At 39.6% G+C, this 13600-nt stretch overlaps 1 protein-coding gene across 9 annotated transcripts in view; it reads right to left on the bottom strand.

Annotated features, from left to right (window-relative positions):
• Positions 1 to 1851: 1851 nt before the first annotated feature.
• MBTD1 (mbt domain containing 1) overlaps positions 1852 to 13600 on the bottom strand; it is a 65284-nt gene continuing 53535 nt past the window's right edge. For 8 of the 9 annotated variants that reach the window (XM_027624889.2, XM_027624890.2, XM_027624894.2 and 5 more), the window contains one exon: positions 1852 to 5093. In XM_027624889.2, coding sequence (XP_027480690.1) covers positions 4975 to 5093 — 119 coding nt within the window. In that variant the 3' untranslated portion in view covers positions 1852 to 4974. The remainder of the gene's footprint in view (positions 5094 to 13600) is intronic. The other variant, XR_003525165.2, reaches the window with a different exon arrangement.

Genomic DNA, 13600 nt, shown 5'->3' with positions numbered 1-13600 from the left:
TTTTATTTATTTATTTGACAGAGAGACACAGCGAGAGAGGGAACACAAGCAGGGGGAGTGGGAGAGGGAGAAGCAGGCCTCCCGCCGAGCATGGAGCCCGATGCGGGGCTCGATCCCAGGACCCTGGGACCATGACCTGAGCCGAAGGCAGACGCTTAAGCAACTGAGCCACCCAGGCGCCCCTGGATCTGCATTTTAATGTGTTTCGAAGTCTCACAGTGACACATAAGCTGAGGTATTTGGATGGACAGCAGTTAATTATGGGCTTATTCTGTGTCAAGGCTGTTCTAAGAACTGTACATACATGAATTTTATAGTCTTCACAACTCTTGGGGATACCACTACCAATCTCCTATTTTACAGCTGAGGTAACTGGGTCCAGTTACAGAATTAACAAGGATGGTTTCAGTGGAAGCAGCTGGCTTTGGACCCCATGCTCTTGGTTACTGTTTTACTACCTCTACCTAGTTTTCCTTCCAAATGACACCTGAAAATTTTGAGTTAGGAGGGTACCTGAAATCAAATTTGGAGTGGGGCAAGATGAGAGGAAGGGTGTTAACTTCGGGACTTAATTCGGTAGAACTGCACGAGAAAGGGTGGACTATGGTGAGATTAAAGTTACTGCCTCTGGAGTAAGGTTGGATTTCGGACCTCATGCTATCTCCCAGCTAGCTCTGTGAATGCGGACAACCCCTTCAGAACCTTTTATGTTTTCCATAAAATTTTTTTGCAGTACACATTAAATACATTATCTAAATGCCATAGCCTCAGTTAACAGTTTGCAAGAGGAAATCCTTTACTGTCGTCCCCTGATCTCACAAGGCTGGTTACCACCACAGGAGTAAAAAGTTACTAGTTTCGGGGAAACACTTGGTAGTCCGGGAGCGTATGTTGGGATAAAGCACACCAGGAACCTAGTTTTCCCAAGGGGCATGTAATGGTTTCAAGAATAGGATGTGTATCTCAAATCTCAGGGGACTGTAAATGAGCCAAGCTGGGAATTCCCACGTACTAGGCAACCGTTCAAGCCATGTAAGGTAGAAAGCAGGGCAGAAATTAGGGTTGCAGTGTGTTCTATTTTTCTAAAGCGTGATGATGAAATTAACCCCAGAAAACCCAACCCATGTTACCTTACATCCATAAAATTTTTTTTTAAGATCTTATTTATTTGACAGAGAGAGACACAGCGAGAGAGGGAACACAGGCAGGGGGAGTGGGAGAGGGAGAAGCAGGCCTCCCACCGAGCAGGGAGCCCGATGTGGGGCTCGATCCCAGGACCCCATGACCTGACCTGAAGGCAGACGCTTAACGACTGAGCCACCCAGGCGCCCCCTCTACAAACTGCTTTTTTTTGGTAAAAGTTGAATAATTTACTAAGGACTTAGCTGTTGGTAAAGGGGGATGTCTCATGTTTCCTCTTCACGCAAACAGCGTGAATTCATCCTATGAATTTTGTCTATTTAGATTAATGGAGCTTAAAAAAAAAAAGTCCCCCAGCAAGCACGCCAACCCTGAACTGAAGCCCCATGTTGTAGCTACAGTGAAGGACTCTTCCCACCCGTGGCCCGCACTCCCCGCTGCCCGTGCCGCGGCTTGGCCATTTACCTTTGTCTGTGAAACCTTGGCTCAATCGCAGCCATTGTTCACGCCATACCTGGGGCTTAGGGGCCCCGTCCGCTGTTCCTCCTTGTCAGCCAGTAGCAAACGTGCCTGCTTTTCCCTCAGGTCACAGGTCGTGTGAGGAAGGAACCCACCTGGCTTTCTCGGAGGCTTGTGATTGCTTATAGAAGGCATCCAATATCTGAATAAAAAAGGAAACCCCTCAAAGACCAAAGCGTATTAAAGAATTGCTCCAATACAACTTAACTTTAACGTTTTATTTTGTGTAAAAAAGGGCAAATTTAGTGAATTATTTTCATCTTGTACACAAAGTTATAATTTTAATGCTTTTCACATCCATGCTGAAAATTTGCAGTTTGGTAAAAATGAAAGGAACATAAGTTTCTCTGAAGGAATTTTTCACGCCATTATATACACTTCATGAGAAAGTCTCAAATACTTTCTCAGTGATCACAAGTTACCAAGAAAATAAAAGATTAAATTTGTACAGATATTGATCTATATATCAAATACATACAGAAATGATGTAAAAACCTTATGCAGTTTACTTTGACCTCTGTCCTCAAAAGATTTGCCCAGGGACAGATGCTTTTCTTTTGTATAAATGACTTGTGGCTTTATTTAAAATATGAAAATCAAAGGAAGCAACCCAGTTTCATCACAGTATTTTTAAAATCCCTTCCCAATAGTAAAGGATCATTACCAAATATATAGCACCATAATACAAGTATTGATGGGAGAGGGTATTCACATCACGCAAAATTAATATAATAAAAACAAACAAACACTGAAAACCCGTGTTAGTATCCGTAGAATAAGAAGTTGATAACAGCTTTAGCTTTCCTCATACACAGCAAGGAAAAGGTTAAAGAGTTCAAACTACCAAAAATCCCCAAATAATCCTAACAGGAAAAAAAATGAAAACAAACCCAAGGTCAGCAGTACATTTTGAACCGTAGAAGAGAATGGGGCTATTGGGTTGTAGAACTGGAGTTATGGCTGAGACATCAATCTCCTCCGCACTAACTTGTTTTCTGTTCATCAGCAGCAGGAGTTAGAGCCTGAACAACGAGGAGGGCTTCAGACTGCGTTTAGACCATAGGAAGTCCTTGCCAACCTTTAACTGTTGGGCATGGGATCAAGACGAGAAATACTTCACACAAACAGGTGGGACATTTGAAAACGCTCAGAGCCTGGTTTTGCTGTATGACTGGAAGCTTCTAAGACCTGGCTACAAATGAGCATTGTGCACAGAACTAATTACCAGGCTCCAAATCAAATCCCTCCTGGTTTACTCAGTTCCCCACAGGGCCCCTAAGCCCCAGGTATGGCCGAGCACGCCCTGCAGCTCCTGTCATGGAACCAGAGCCTGAGAACGAAGACCGTGGTAAGCCCTGCTGTGAAAGTCTTCTAGGCTTTTCGCTTATGGGAAGATTCTTAAAAGTTAAAGATTTGGGAAGTGTGAGGATGTCACATTTACAGTAGGTCCCTCTCAGTAAGGTTGTTTAAGATAAATATCCAGTAATTTAACAGCTGAATTCACATATATTTGACACATGAGAATCAACTTGGCGTTGATATGATCTGCATTTATGCCCCTAAAGAGTCAGTATTAAGAAATGTTGACATGCGATTCCATACATTCTTACACTATAAAGTAACAAATTTTACTTCCAGTAGCAACTACAAAACCTTATGTTATTAACCCCTCTTGCATAGAATGAGGTAAACCTGTGCGTATTACCAATGCTATTATTCCCCAAAGTAGAGCAATATTTTAGAAAATAAATTGCTGGTTTTTAATGTTCTATGCATTTTAAAATTCAAACAAAAATCTTACCTAAAATGGTCTCCTGGGGCTTTCCATTACCATTTTTTTTTTTTTTTAAAGCATTCCATAGGCTGAAGGACTTTAGAGGTTAATCATTTTGATTAATTTCTAATTAGCCCTACCTATATTCCAGAGGAGATGGCCAATGTTACCACTCTGAAGAGGCCAGGCTAAGACCCAGAAGCACTTCTAGAACAGATGCAATTAATTCCTGAGAGTTTAGTTTATGAACCTCACTGGTAAACGCTAGAGCTCTCCCATTCAGTCACAACTCAGAAAGTTAGAAAAATGCAGAGAGCAAACCTTTCACCAATTTACCCTTGTATCTTTTTAAAGGAAGCCATGTGAATTTTAAAGTAGGGAATGTTTGAAATGGTCCAAATCAGTTATTACTGTTAAAATTAATTTTGAATACAATTAAAAGACAATTCATACTATATATATATATATATATATATATATTTATATGGAATTTTAAGAAAATTAAATTCTCTTTCAAATTAGTTTTTTTTTTTTTTTTAAAACAAATCCAGGATAGTTAAAAGCAGAGCTGGAATGACTTTGAATTCTAAACTGATTTTTGGCTTTAAACAACTTTTGATTTGATTCTACTGGTAATACAGAAGAACATCTGTTTTGGGGTGTGGTTATACTCAGTATTATCTAACAGATGGAGGGAAATGGCAGGGAACTGATCAGAATCCCTCTTGTGGGGTACCTTTTATAGTAAGGAAAAGAAAATGAACGAAGGACAATATTGCATTTTCCCCAATCCCTCAACGTGTAGACTGAGATCCTGTTTATCTTGTCAACCATTCCAGTTTAACACTTTAGTGTTAGGCTAATTTTAATCATTTTTTAATTAAAAGAGAACATATAAAAGTATCCAGAGTTCTTCCAGTTTCATATAGAACTCCAAATAAATTTTCACAGAATGAAAAACATTTCTGTACAAACATTTAAAATGGGCTGCAATAAAATGCCAACAAGCAGAATTAATTACCCCTTCCATGATCTATGTGGTGATGAACCCTCCACGAGGGGGGAGGGGTTCAGTTGCATATTTCTGCAGCAAAGGAAGCTGGAGATGTGACTGGCCTAACTTCTCTAAAATCCCAAAACCTCCCAACAGGTACCAAAAAGGTTCATTTGTAATGACAGTTCATTTGCATTTACAACTATATCCTTCTTAAATCATTTCCTTCAATCCTGCTACCTAAACTTTAATCTTACCAAAAAGTTAGAATTTCAGTTGTTAACAATGCACATAAATCCAAACTTGGAAAATATTACAAAATTCTTTCAAAAGCTTCAAATACAACACAAAAATTGTCCGTCTTTATAAATTGAAAAATTTCCCCACACGACTAAAATAGTTTCCCCACCCACCTGAAAAATCTGGAACTGAAATTTTCTATGTTTAGCAAAATGTCCCAGTAGAAGAGCCCCGCTGTACAGCTCGAGTGATTATAAACCAGTCCTGTGTAAAAGCCTCCCCTCCCACCCTCCGCCGTGGAGTCCTCTCAGGGCTCTTGTTTGATGTAGAAGCTGGCAGAGCCATTGCTTTCCTGATCAGATGCTCCTTGGAGGAAATTATAATCCTCTCCGTCTATCAACTCCTCCTTCAGCTGCAATGTTGTCACTGCATGAAAGAGATAAATATATGGGATGTTATGAAGCCTTTCTGGAGTATTCAGATTACTTTCAATCTTCAGATTCCACCAACTTTACAGTTAGGAAGACTTCATGTCTTCAGTGACTCTTAAAATTAACCCCCTGAAGTATGAACATTTAGTTCAATTTTCAAAGTATATCAGCAGGTAAGGAAAGTTCTGTAAAGAACAGTAAGATACTGCATGCTGGACACTGCACGATGGACAGCTTCAATGAAATGGTCAAGGTAATGGTGAGCACTAATTTGGCGAGAAGAATTAGAATTTTTCTTATAGTATTCACTTTTATGTCAAGGTCTATGTAACAATGACCTATTTCTCACACGATTCTGAACTATAATATTTAAAATAAGTAACAACACAATAAGTAGGACTTCAATATAATCTTACTATTTCCAAGGACTACCTTTATTAAGAAGATTCCCTGTAGAAAAAAGATACAAATCTGATAATTTTAAAATAGTACTATGAATTGTAAATACAAAGTATTCTATCATCTATAAGATGGGTATTATGTATATACAAAATTTACATATTTGTAAAAACAAATGATAAGTCTGATATTAGATAAACACCTATGTTAAAACTAAAATCATGGAAAACTTGAATAATCATTTTAGGTAAAATAAAACTACCGACATCGGCAATGTGAAAATCACTGGTGCAAAACAGCCAGCACGGCCAGTGCCAGCACGGCCCAGCAGTACTGGCGGAGTCCTTATCTGAGGACTTCCTTCTTTTATTTAAGAAAAAAAAAATTTATTAAGAAAAAAAATTTTTTTTTTAATTTTAAGTAGGCTCCACGCCCCACAAGGCGTTTGAACTCAGGGCGTTTGAACTCAGGACCCTGAGCTTAAGAATCGCATGCTCTACCGACTGAGCCAGCCAGGCACCCCTGATGACTTCCTTTTTAATGAAAACCAACCAACAGTATAGACAGTCCTCAGTTTATAAACAGGTCCAGTAGGTCTTTATTTCTGTGGACAACTGTTTTTCAGTTTCTAATATTTTCAGTGGGACTTAGATTTCTTGACAGCCACTGAAGTCATGCTAGTCAGAATCCTTAGGGACAGCGGAGAGGGCTTTTCCTAAGCATGGGCAAAGATGAAGAGAAAGAAAAAGTTTTTCTTTGCTGGGCCCAGCAGTGGTCTTGGGCAAAAACTTTAGGCTGTTTAATTCTGAGAGTTTCCTATCTATCTCTTTATACTTCCCTACTTTTTAAATAAAAATGATCTCAGCGAGGTGCTAAAAACTAGTCTTAGTAACTACCAACCTCTCAGAGATGTGTCCAGGTTTCTTAAAATGTTACCGCTTAACCAAAATTGAGCTGGTCAAATCCCACACAAGAGAAAAGGACGGCTGATCCCGTACGCTAACAGCAACACTCACTGGGATCTAATCCCACGGTGAGCAGGAGTGCTAGTTTTCTTCTCCAACTCCGTCAGCACACAGACGTGTTACATCAGAGGTCACAAACTGTGTCCTTCCCACTCCCTCACCTGTGTCCAATGGTTCTTTTGAATTTGACTGAATATTCTGAAACAAGAGCCTTCACCTAAGACCCGGGAAAGCAGGGAGACTTGGCAACAGGAAGCCAGCAATCTCCAGGGGCTGTGATCAGTGGGAACTCCCTGGCTGCTATGCTCTGTAGCTGGGCAGCCCGAGGCTCCCTCTGCCACAGTGCCTGCCACCAACATGCACGTGCAACATGTGACTCCCACTCCTGTCGGGGTGCTACTACTCCGCTTCCTGCAGGCACCAGCTCCAAATAAAAAGTGCAAACTTTTTGTTTCTTTCATTATGGAACTTTTCATTGCAATTGGAAAGAGAGGATGCGCGCATATATGGAATGTAAATTGGGAACTGCTTATACAGGAAAAAAGGTCAATTTATGAGAAGAATCAAGACTCAGTATTTAGATGAACAGTAAGCCAACTAAGTTTTCATGAAGCACTAACTAGACAGTGTCACCATGTGGAACAATATTAAAATGGTTACACTTTTATTTTTAAAGGTTTTATTTATTTTCGTGAGAGAGAGACAGAGAGTATGTGTGCACATGCACACACAAGCAGTGGGGAGGGACAGAGCGAGAAGCAGGCTCCCCGTTGAGCAGGGAGCCCAATGCGGGACTCGATCCCAGGACCCTGGGATCATGACCTGAGTGCAAGGCAGGTGCTTAGCCAACTGAGCCACCCAGGCACCCTAAAATGGTTACGCTTTTTAAAGTCAAATAGTACAGTCATAGAAAAATATTTTCTGTCCTGATCTTAGTTACAAAAGATTAGTTCCAAAAATAGTGGTCTTTGGTGCACCTAGCTGGCTCAGTCTGCAGAGCATGCGACTCTTGATCTCAGGGCTGTGAGTTCAAGCCCCACGTTAGGTGTAGAGGGTACTTTAAAAAAAAATCTTAAAAAAAAATAGTGGTCTTTGACATCTTATTTAATAATTTACAGAATAACCTTTTGAGAGATGTCAATTCATTTCATTTTACTTTGGTACTTGTTTTGGTAATGGTGTTAAAAAATTTCATAGCCCAAAGACAGAAAAGCGAATACACTATGCCCATAATAACAGCAAAACAAACACGCATCAGACTGTTGGAAGTCAAAGCAAACAAGACTGTGCAGTTCTTTTCTTTATAAAAAAATTAATTAAAAATGCTTTTATAGAGTGTGAGTATCAAGTATATAACAGTTATCCTTCAAATCTAACCAACACACATTAATCATTAAGGACATTTGAACAATACCATGAAAATAAACACATGGAAAAGAAAAACCCTAAGTTTCATTAAAGGTGCAGTACCCACAATAAAAGGTTGGTTGAAACGGTATCTTGTTACAGGATGGTCAGATGGCTACATGAATGAGAAAAGAACTCCCGTGCTTCAAGACCAAACATGTTCCATTCAAACCGATGTTGTTGTGTTTTGTTTTTTGAAATGTAAGGAAGGTAAGTTGAGATTCTAAACAGTTCTGAAACTATTTGCATTTAAACTATTAACAACTAATTTCTGGATTATGCTTCTATGCATCTTAAAATATGGAAACAATGTGCTTAAAAAAAACGTAACTCAAGATAAAGGTGAAACGTTCACTCAGATGTGGAATGCTTCCATGCAAAGTTTCACTGTTTTCATGGGATCTAAAATAAAGCCTGTCTTCTGGTATCTTCACGCTAATCATTTATCTTTTCCAGGCCTCATTCTCAATGAATGATGGATGAAATCAAATAGACCCTGTTGCCGAATGTCAACTTCCATGCAAGTGCATTTTCTGAGCTCCGTTTTTAAAAGGCAGTCACTTTGTGGACTCTAATCAGTAATATTTCCGGGGATAAACTAATGGAAATCATATTTTCCTAACTGGGTAAGTCCATTAAAAGTAATAAATTCTCAGTGGCTAATCAAACTGCAGCTTTCAGGTAGTTAAGACCGGAATGCAGTCCTCACACAGTTCCAGCAGAGTAAGATCACACCACATATCCCACGAGATGTGCCCCCAGCTGAGAAGCCACTACAGACACGGTGGAGGTCGTGCGTCACGTAGGAGAACCCCTGGTTTCCATCCCATGCATCTACTCTGAGTTCTTGGGTTTTGCCAATCCTAGAAGTTCTATTTTACATGAATCCGTAACCTCTCACGGAACATGACACACACCTTCTAAATTAGTCCAATGCTTAAAGAAAACACCTAAAATCCAATAAAATCAAACATATTCAGAGCTCACAAAATCTACAGTTAATGACTTAAGACTATGTCGTAAATAACAAGTACAAAAACAAAGTCAAAGAGACAAGAAAAGAAATTGAAATGTTCTTTAGACTTTGAACGTTTTTCCACTAAAGAGCAGATAAACTTAGATTTGCAGTCCTAACCTATTTTTTATAAAAAAAGGCATAGTAATTTCCTCTAGATATAAGGACATCGGAGTGATCTTCGGAGAGACGGACTGGGGAGGATGAAGATAACCTAACACACCAGTAGGGAGGCAAAAGCTAATAAAGAACATATCTTAAAGGGCACCCCCCAAAAAAACCCAGCCAAAAAGCCCCCACAAAAACCAAACCCCCCAAAAACTTCAGGTATAAAGACATTATCAAACAGAGAAAGAAGAAGAAAACAGAGCTAGGTATTAAGTCCCCATCAGGGTTTTCACCACACAAGAAGACTACCAAGTAAATAAAACCACCGAGTTGAGAAGCAGTACCTAGGATGACGGCAGAACACACGCCAAGGCCTGTAGGACTCTGGCTGCGGACCTGTCTCTCCGTACTCATGTCTGAGGTTCATCACGTGCAAGCGAAGCCTTTCTCATACTCTAGGATAATACGTTTGCTCTCAGCAATTACAAAAGGCAAAACCTTTTGCAGTTTTCCTTACAATCTACTAGCTTGGCCAAACGAATTAAATTCAAATTAAATGTCACTTCAGAAACACGAAGTTATGGGAATGAATTTTACTCAAATTCAACACCAAAATTATACAAGTATTTATCTCCAAATTCATGTTATTCAACTACAATGGTGGTAACAGCGTTACCACAACCTAAATTCCATAGGAACGCAAAACACATCCTTCCTAGTGAGTGAGAGATGCTGTGGAATGCTATGAGTGAAGCCTCATCTTTGGGTCTGATTAATCAGGCTGATCCCTAATGGTGTATTTCTCCCCCTAGGTCACACCACATGGAATTCTGTGATGGAAAATGTTCAACTATTTTAATGAAACCACGAAACAGTAGAAGTTGTCTCACAATTCCATCAACTGATATGATGAGCTTTACCCTAATGTGAGGCTCAGAAGCGATTTAAAAGAAAATAAAACTCCCTCCCTGATGATTCAACTTAGTGAAGTGACTACCAAGGACTAGTGAAGATGAAGTTTTTCGTTGAAAGAAAAAGAAAAATTTAATGAGTCAGCATCTGTCATGCCGGACCATGCTTTGTCTCCCACCGCCCTGCCCAGACTTTCACCCCCTGTAGTACCTGAGGTGCTGATGTGACTATTACCTGTTTTGAGGCTGGGACTGAACTCTCGGCTAGTGCTGGGAGGTGGGAAGGCCTCCGGGGCTGTCTGTGCTGGAAGGGTTCGATATGGAGGAGGAGTCAACTCTTCGTCACCAGAGAAGCTCCTCCGCACCCCACCTGTCATGGGCAGGCTCGACAAACTGACAGGCTTCTTCCCAATTGGCATCTTCCTCTCTAAATATCAAGTCAAACTAAAGTAAGCTTTTACTTACATGTGTGGTAAGAAAAGTGCATTATAACTAGGAAAGACTGTGTTGCATAGGATACTCTGAAAAGAGAACCAACTATGCAAGGTCTGTATTTCTGAAAACAAGAAGGAGTGTGAGTGTGTGTACGTGTGGGGGGTGTATGTTCTGCGTGAATGATAGCGGAGATTATTTCTGGCCTCTTGAGAGCCTGGTAATCCTGGTTCCTGACTCTTAAATCAACTTCAAATACAACAAAGCAGGGCACCTGGCTGGTCCAATCAGTGGAGCATCCGACTCTTGATCTTGGTGCTGTGAGTTGGAGCCCCACATGGGGTGTAGAGATTAAAAATAAGATCTTAAAAAAATAAAATGAAATAAAATACAACAAAGCAAAATGAACTACTAGAACATTTAGTGTGGAGAATAGCTGGCTAACTTCCTTCAAGAAAATTTTACCTTGAAGGGGGTTGAAAATCCAATGGAAGAGAGAAGGTTTTATTTTTTAAAGAAATTTTAAAAAATAATTTATTTAATTAGAGAGAGAGAGAGAGAGAGAGAGAGAGAGAGAAACAGCATGAGAGGGAAGAGGGTCAGAGGGAGAAGCAGGCTCCCCGCTGAGCCGGGAGCCCGATGTGGGACTCAATCCCAGGACTCCGGGATCATGACCTGAGCCAAAGGCAGTGACTTGAACACCTGAGCCACCCAGGTGCCCGAGAGAGAAGGTATTAAAACCCTACTTGTAGGGTGGCATTTCACTGCCCATATTAGGCCAAACATTGGCTTTTGGGGAGAATCAAACAGCTGAATAAATGTATTATCTGGGTGGCACGATTTTACTGATATGAAATGTGCTCCCCTACCTTTTGGTTTACAATGCAGTCTTTTAGAAAACACTTAAAATTCTTACTCTGAAAAGCATTTCTGAAATTTAAAGCTTGTTGCCTGCAAGTACTTAAGCAATCTAATTTCTTTTGAAACACGTTTTGATTATAGTTTCATAAGTAAATATAAGCCTTCAAAGACTTATATGATCCTTTCACCAGCAAAAAGTACTCTAAACTTTGCAAATACTGAACCAACATACTGCATTAGTCATTTGAAAGCTGAAGGATACTTACTATATCTCTCGGACTATAAATTATATCTGTTTTCTTCCAGACTATACAAATGACCAAGGCAAGAGCAATCAGAAATTATGCTTCATGAAATCAGGACTAAAAGATAAATCTAAGTCAGACAGTATTCTTATGTAAAATGGTCTGGAGACTAAGCTAGTAGTGAGTACACATTCAACGCTCATCGACAAACCCCAATCACGTGCAGCAAATCATTTAGACTTTTCCTAATGTACGACACACTCAGAGGTAAAAATCCAAGGAGGATCTCCAATTCTCTACTACTTCCAATAGCCCCTGAAGATGGTTCAGAAATTAATGTGCTGGGTTTCCTGCTCCAGAAACCTTGAAAAAAATAAGGCTTTTCAGACTGGACAGACCATATCCATACAACTGTCTATCTGATCCTCTTGGCAGAACGTTATCATTACTCAAAAGCACTAATTAATAGTTATCCCTTTATAGCATGAACACAGATCTTTACAAAACAAGCTAGAACAATGAAGCCAATCAACTATTTCTGTTAAAAAAAAAAAAAAAACCACAAAGCAACCAAACAAAAAAACACTACCAAAGAACACACCAATGGATGATTTTGGGTACAAAAAGACTGAAGAGATAGAAGATGAAAAAAACATTGAGCCAGAATATAATAATCTGTAGGCAAACTTAAAAGAGTTTGTGGCTGATCTGCTAACGATACTGTATGCAATGGATAAACTAGGTTTATAAGAAATTCTTTCTTATATGGGCAAGTCAAGTCTTGCAGGAAAATACAGAAACAGTAAAAGGAACAGGGAGTTACAATGAAGACGGCTGCTTTTTCATTCACACGGCACTACAATTCCTTATCCTCAATTCCAAAATTCACAGTTTTCCTGTAAAACTTTGGCAACAAAACCAGACCTCACTTGGTGATACTATTTATAATCTTAATTTGGCCCATTTAATGTAAACATTTACATATATTTTGCTTCAGAAAATGTGCTAGAGTCTGCAAGGGGTGTTACATAGTATATGCTACCCATACTATACTTCTTTTCTAAAATCTGAAAAGTTCTGAATTCCAAAACACATCTGGTCCCAAGGGTTTCTAATAAGGGACTGTGGGCTCATAGTCCTTTTCCTTTCTATGTCCAAAGGACAATTTAAAGGCAGAGATGATGCCATAATATTAAGAGCTATTACAACGTTACAGTTAAAGAACATGATAAATTTACAGCTAAACTCATTTTCCCAGCTAATCCAGAAATGTGGTACTATTAAATGTCACTAAAAACTGGCACACGGATATTATCACCTCATTAGTTTCATACTTCTTCCCATGTCCCTGGGCCATTAATTCAAAATCGTTAAACCCCTTAAGCTGGAAATAAACCCACAAAAGGGACATTGAGGGAGGCATGTGAATTGTGTACTCAATGCTCAGAAATTATTTCTAAAAAATATGTCATGGAGTAATCAAAGTTCTTAATTCAACACCTTGGAAAGAAAATTCTGAACCTCGGTCTTGTCCAATAGAAAGTGAAAAGACAGGCTAACGCAGCTTGTGCTCTCCAACCTCACAGAAAGCTTAGTGATCACATGTGCTATGGTTAGTCCACTGACAAAGCCGCCATGTGGATTCTTCCTCCTCATTTCCAGCTACATGGGGATTGCTTTGAGCTGCCTGTCTGGCAATGTTCTCTAAAGTTCTTTCAGGTGAGTATCAAACCTGGCAAGCAGCTAGTAGGCAAAAGAACTCTGGAAAAACGGGAGGCCTATGCCTCTGATATAAAAGAGAGGGTGAGAGAAAGGCCTGGAGGTTATCAGTGTTGAGGCTGACGTGGTTTCATGCCGGGAGGACACGAGAGCACCACGGCAGGGCCTGGTAGAAGTTTTTAGTCCCCCAGTGGGAAAAAAGAAACTATAAACAAATGACTGTAATCAGAAAGTAAGGATATATTGGATTCTTCATGCTGCTTCAGTCTCTTGGTTGGTAATGAGACAGATTAACACTTATTTAAACATATGGCAAGTCAGCTGGAACAATCTGTTTTAGTTTTAACCCTCAAATGTACTTTTTACTTTTAAAATGATCTTTATATAAAAATAATCCTATCTCAGAATGAAATATTCCACAAGTGTGATGAAGAGAAAAA

Source organism: Zalophus californianus, chromosome 16 (genome assembly GCF_009762305.2).
Source record: "Zalophus californianus isolate mZalCal1 chromosome 16, mZalCal1.pri.v2, whole genome shotgun sequence".
NCBI lineage: Eukaryota > Metazoa > Chordata > Mammalia > Carnivora > Otariidae > Zalophus > Zalophus californianus.
This window is presented reverse-complemented; position numbering and strand designations above follow the sequence as displayed.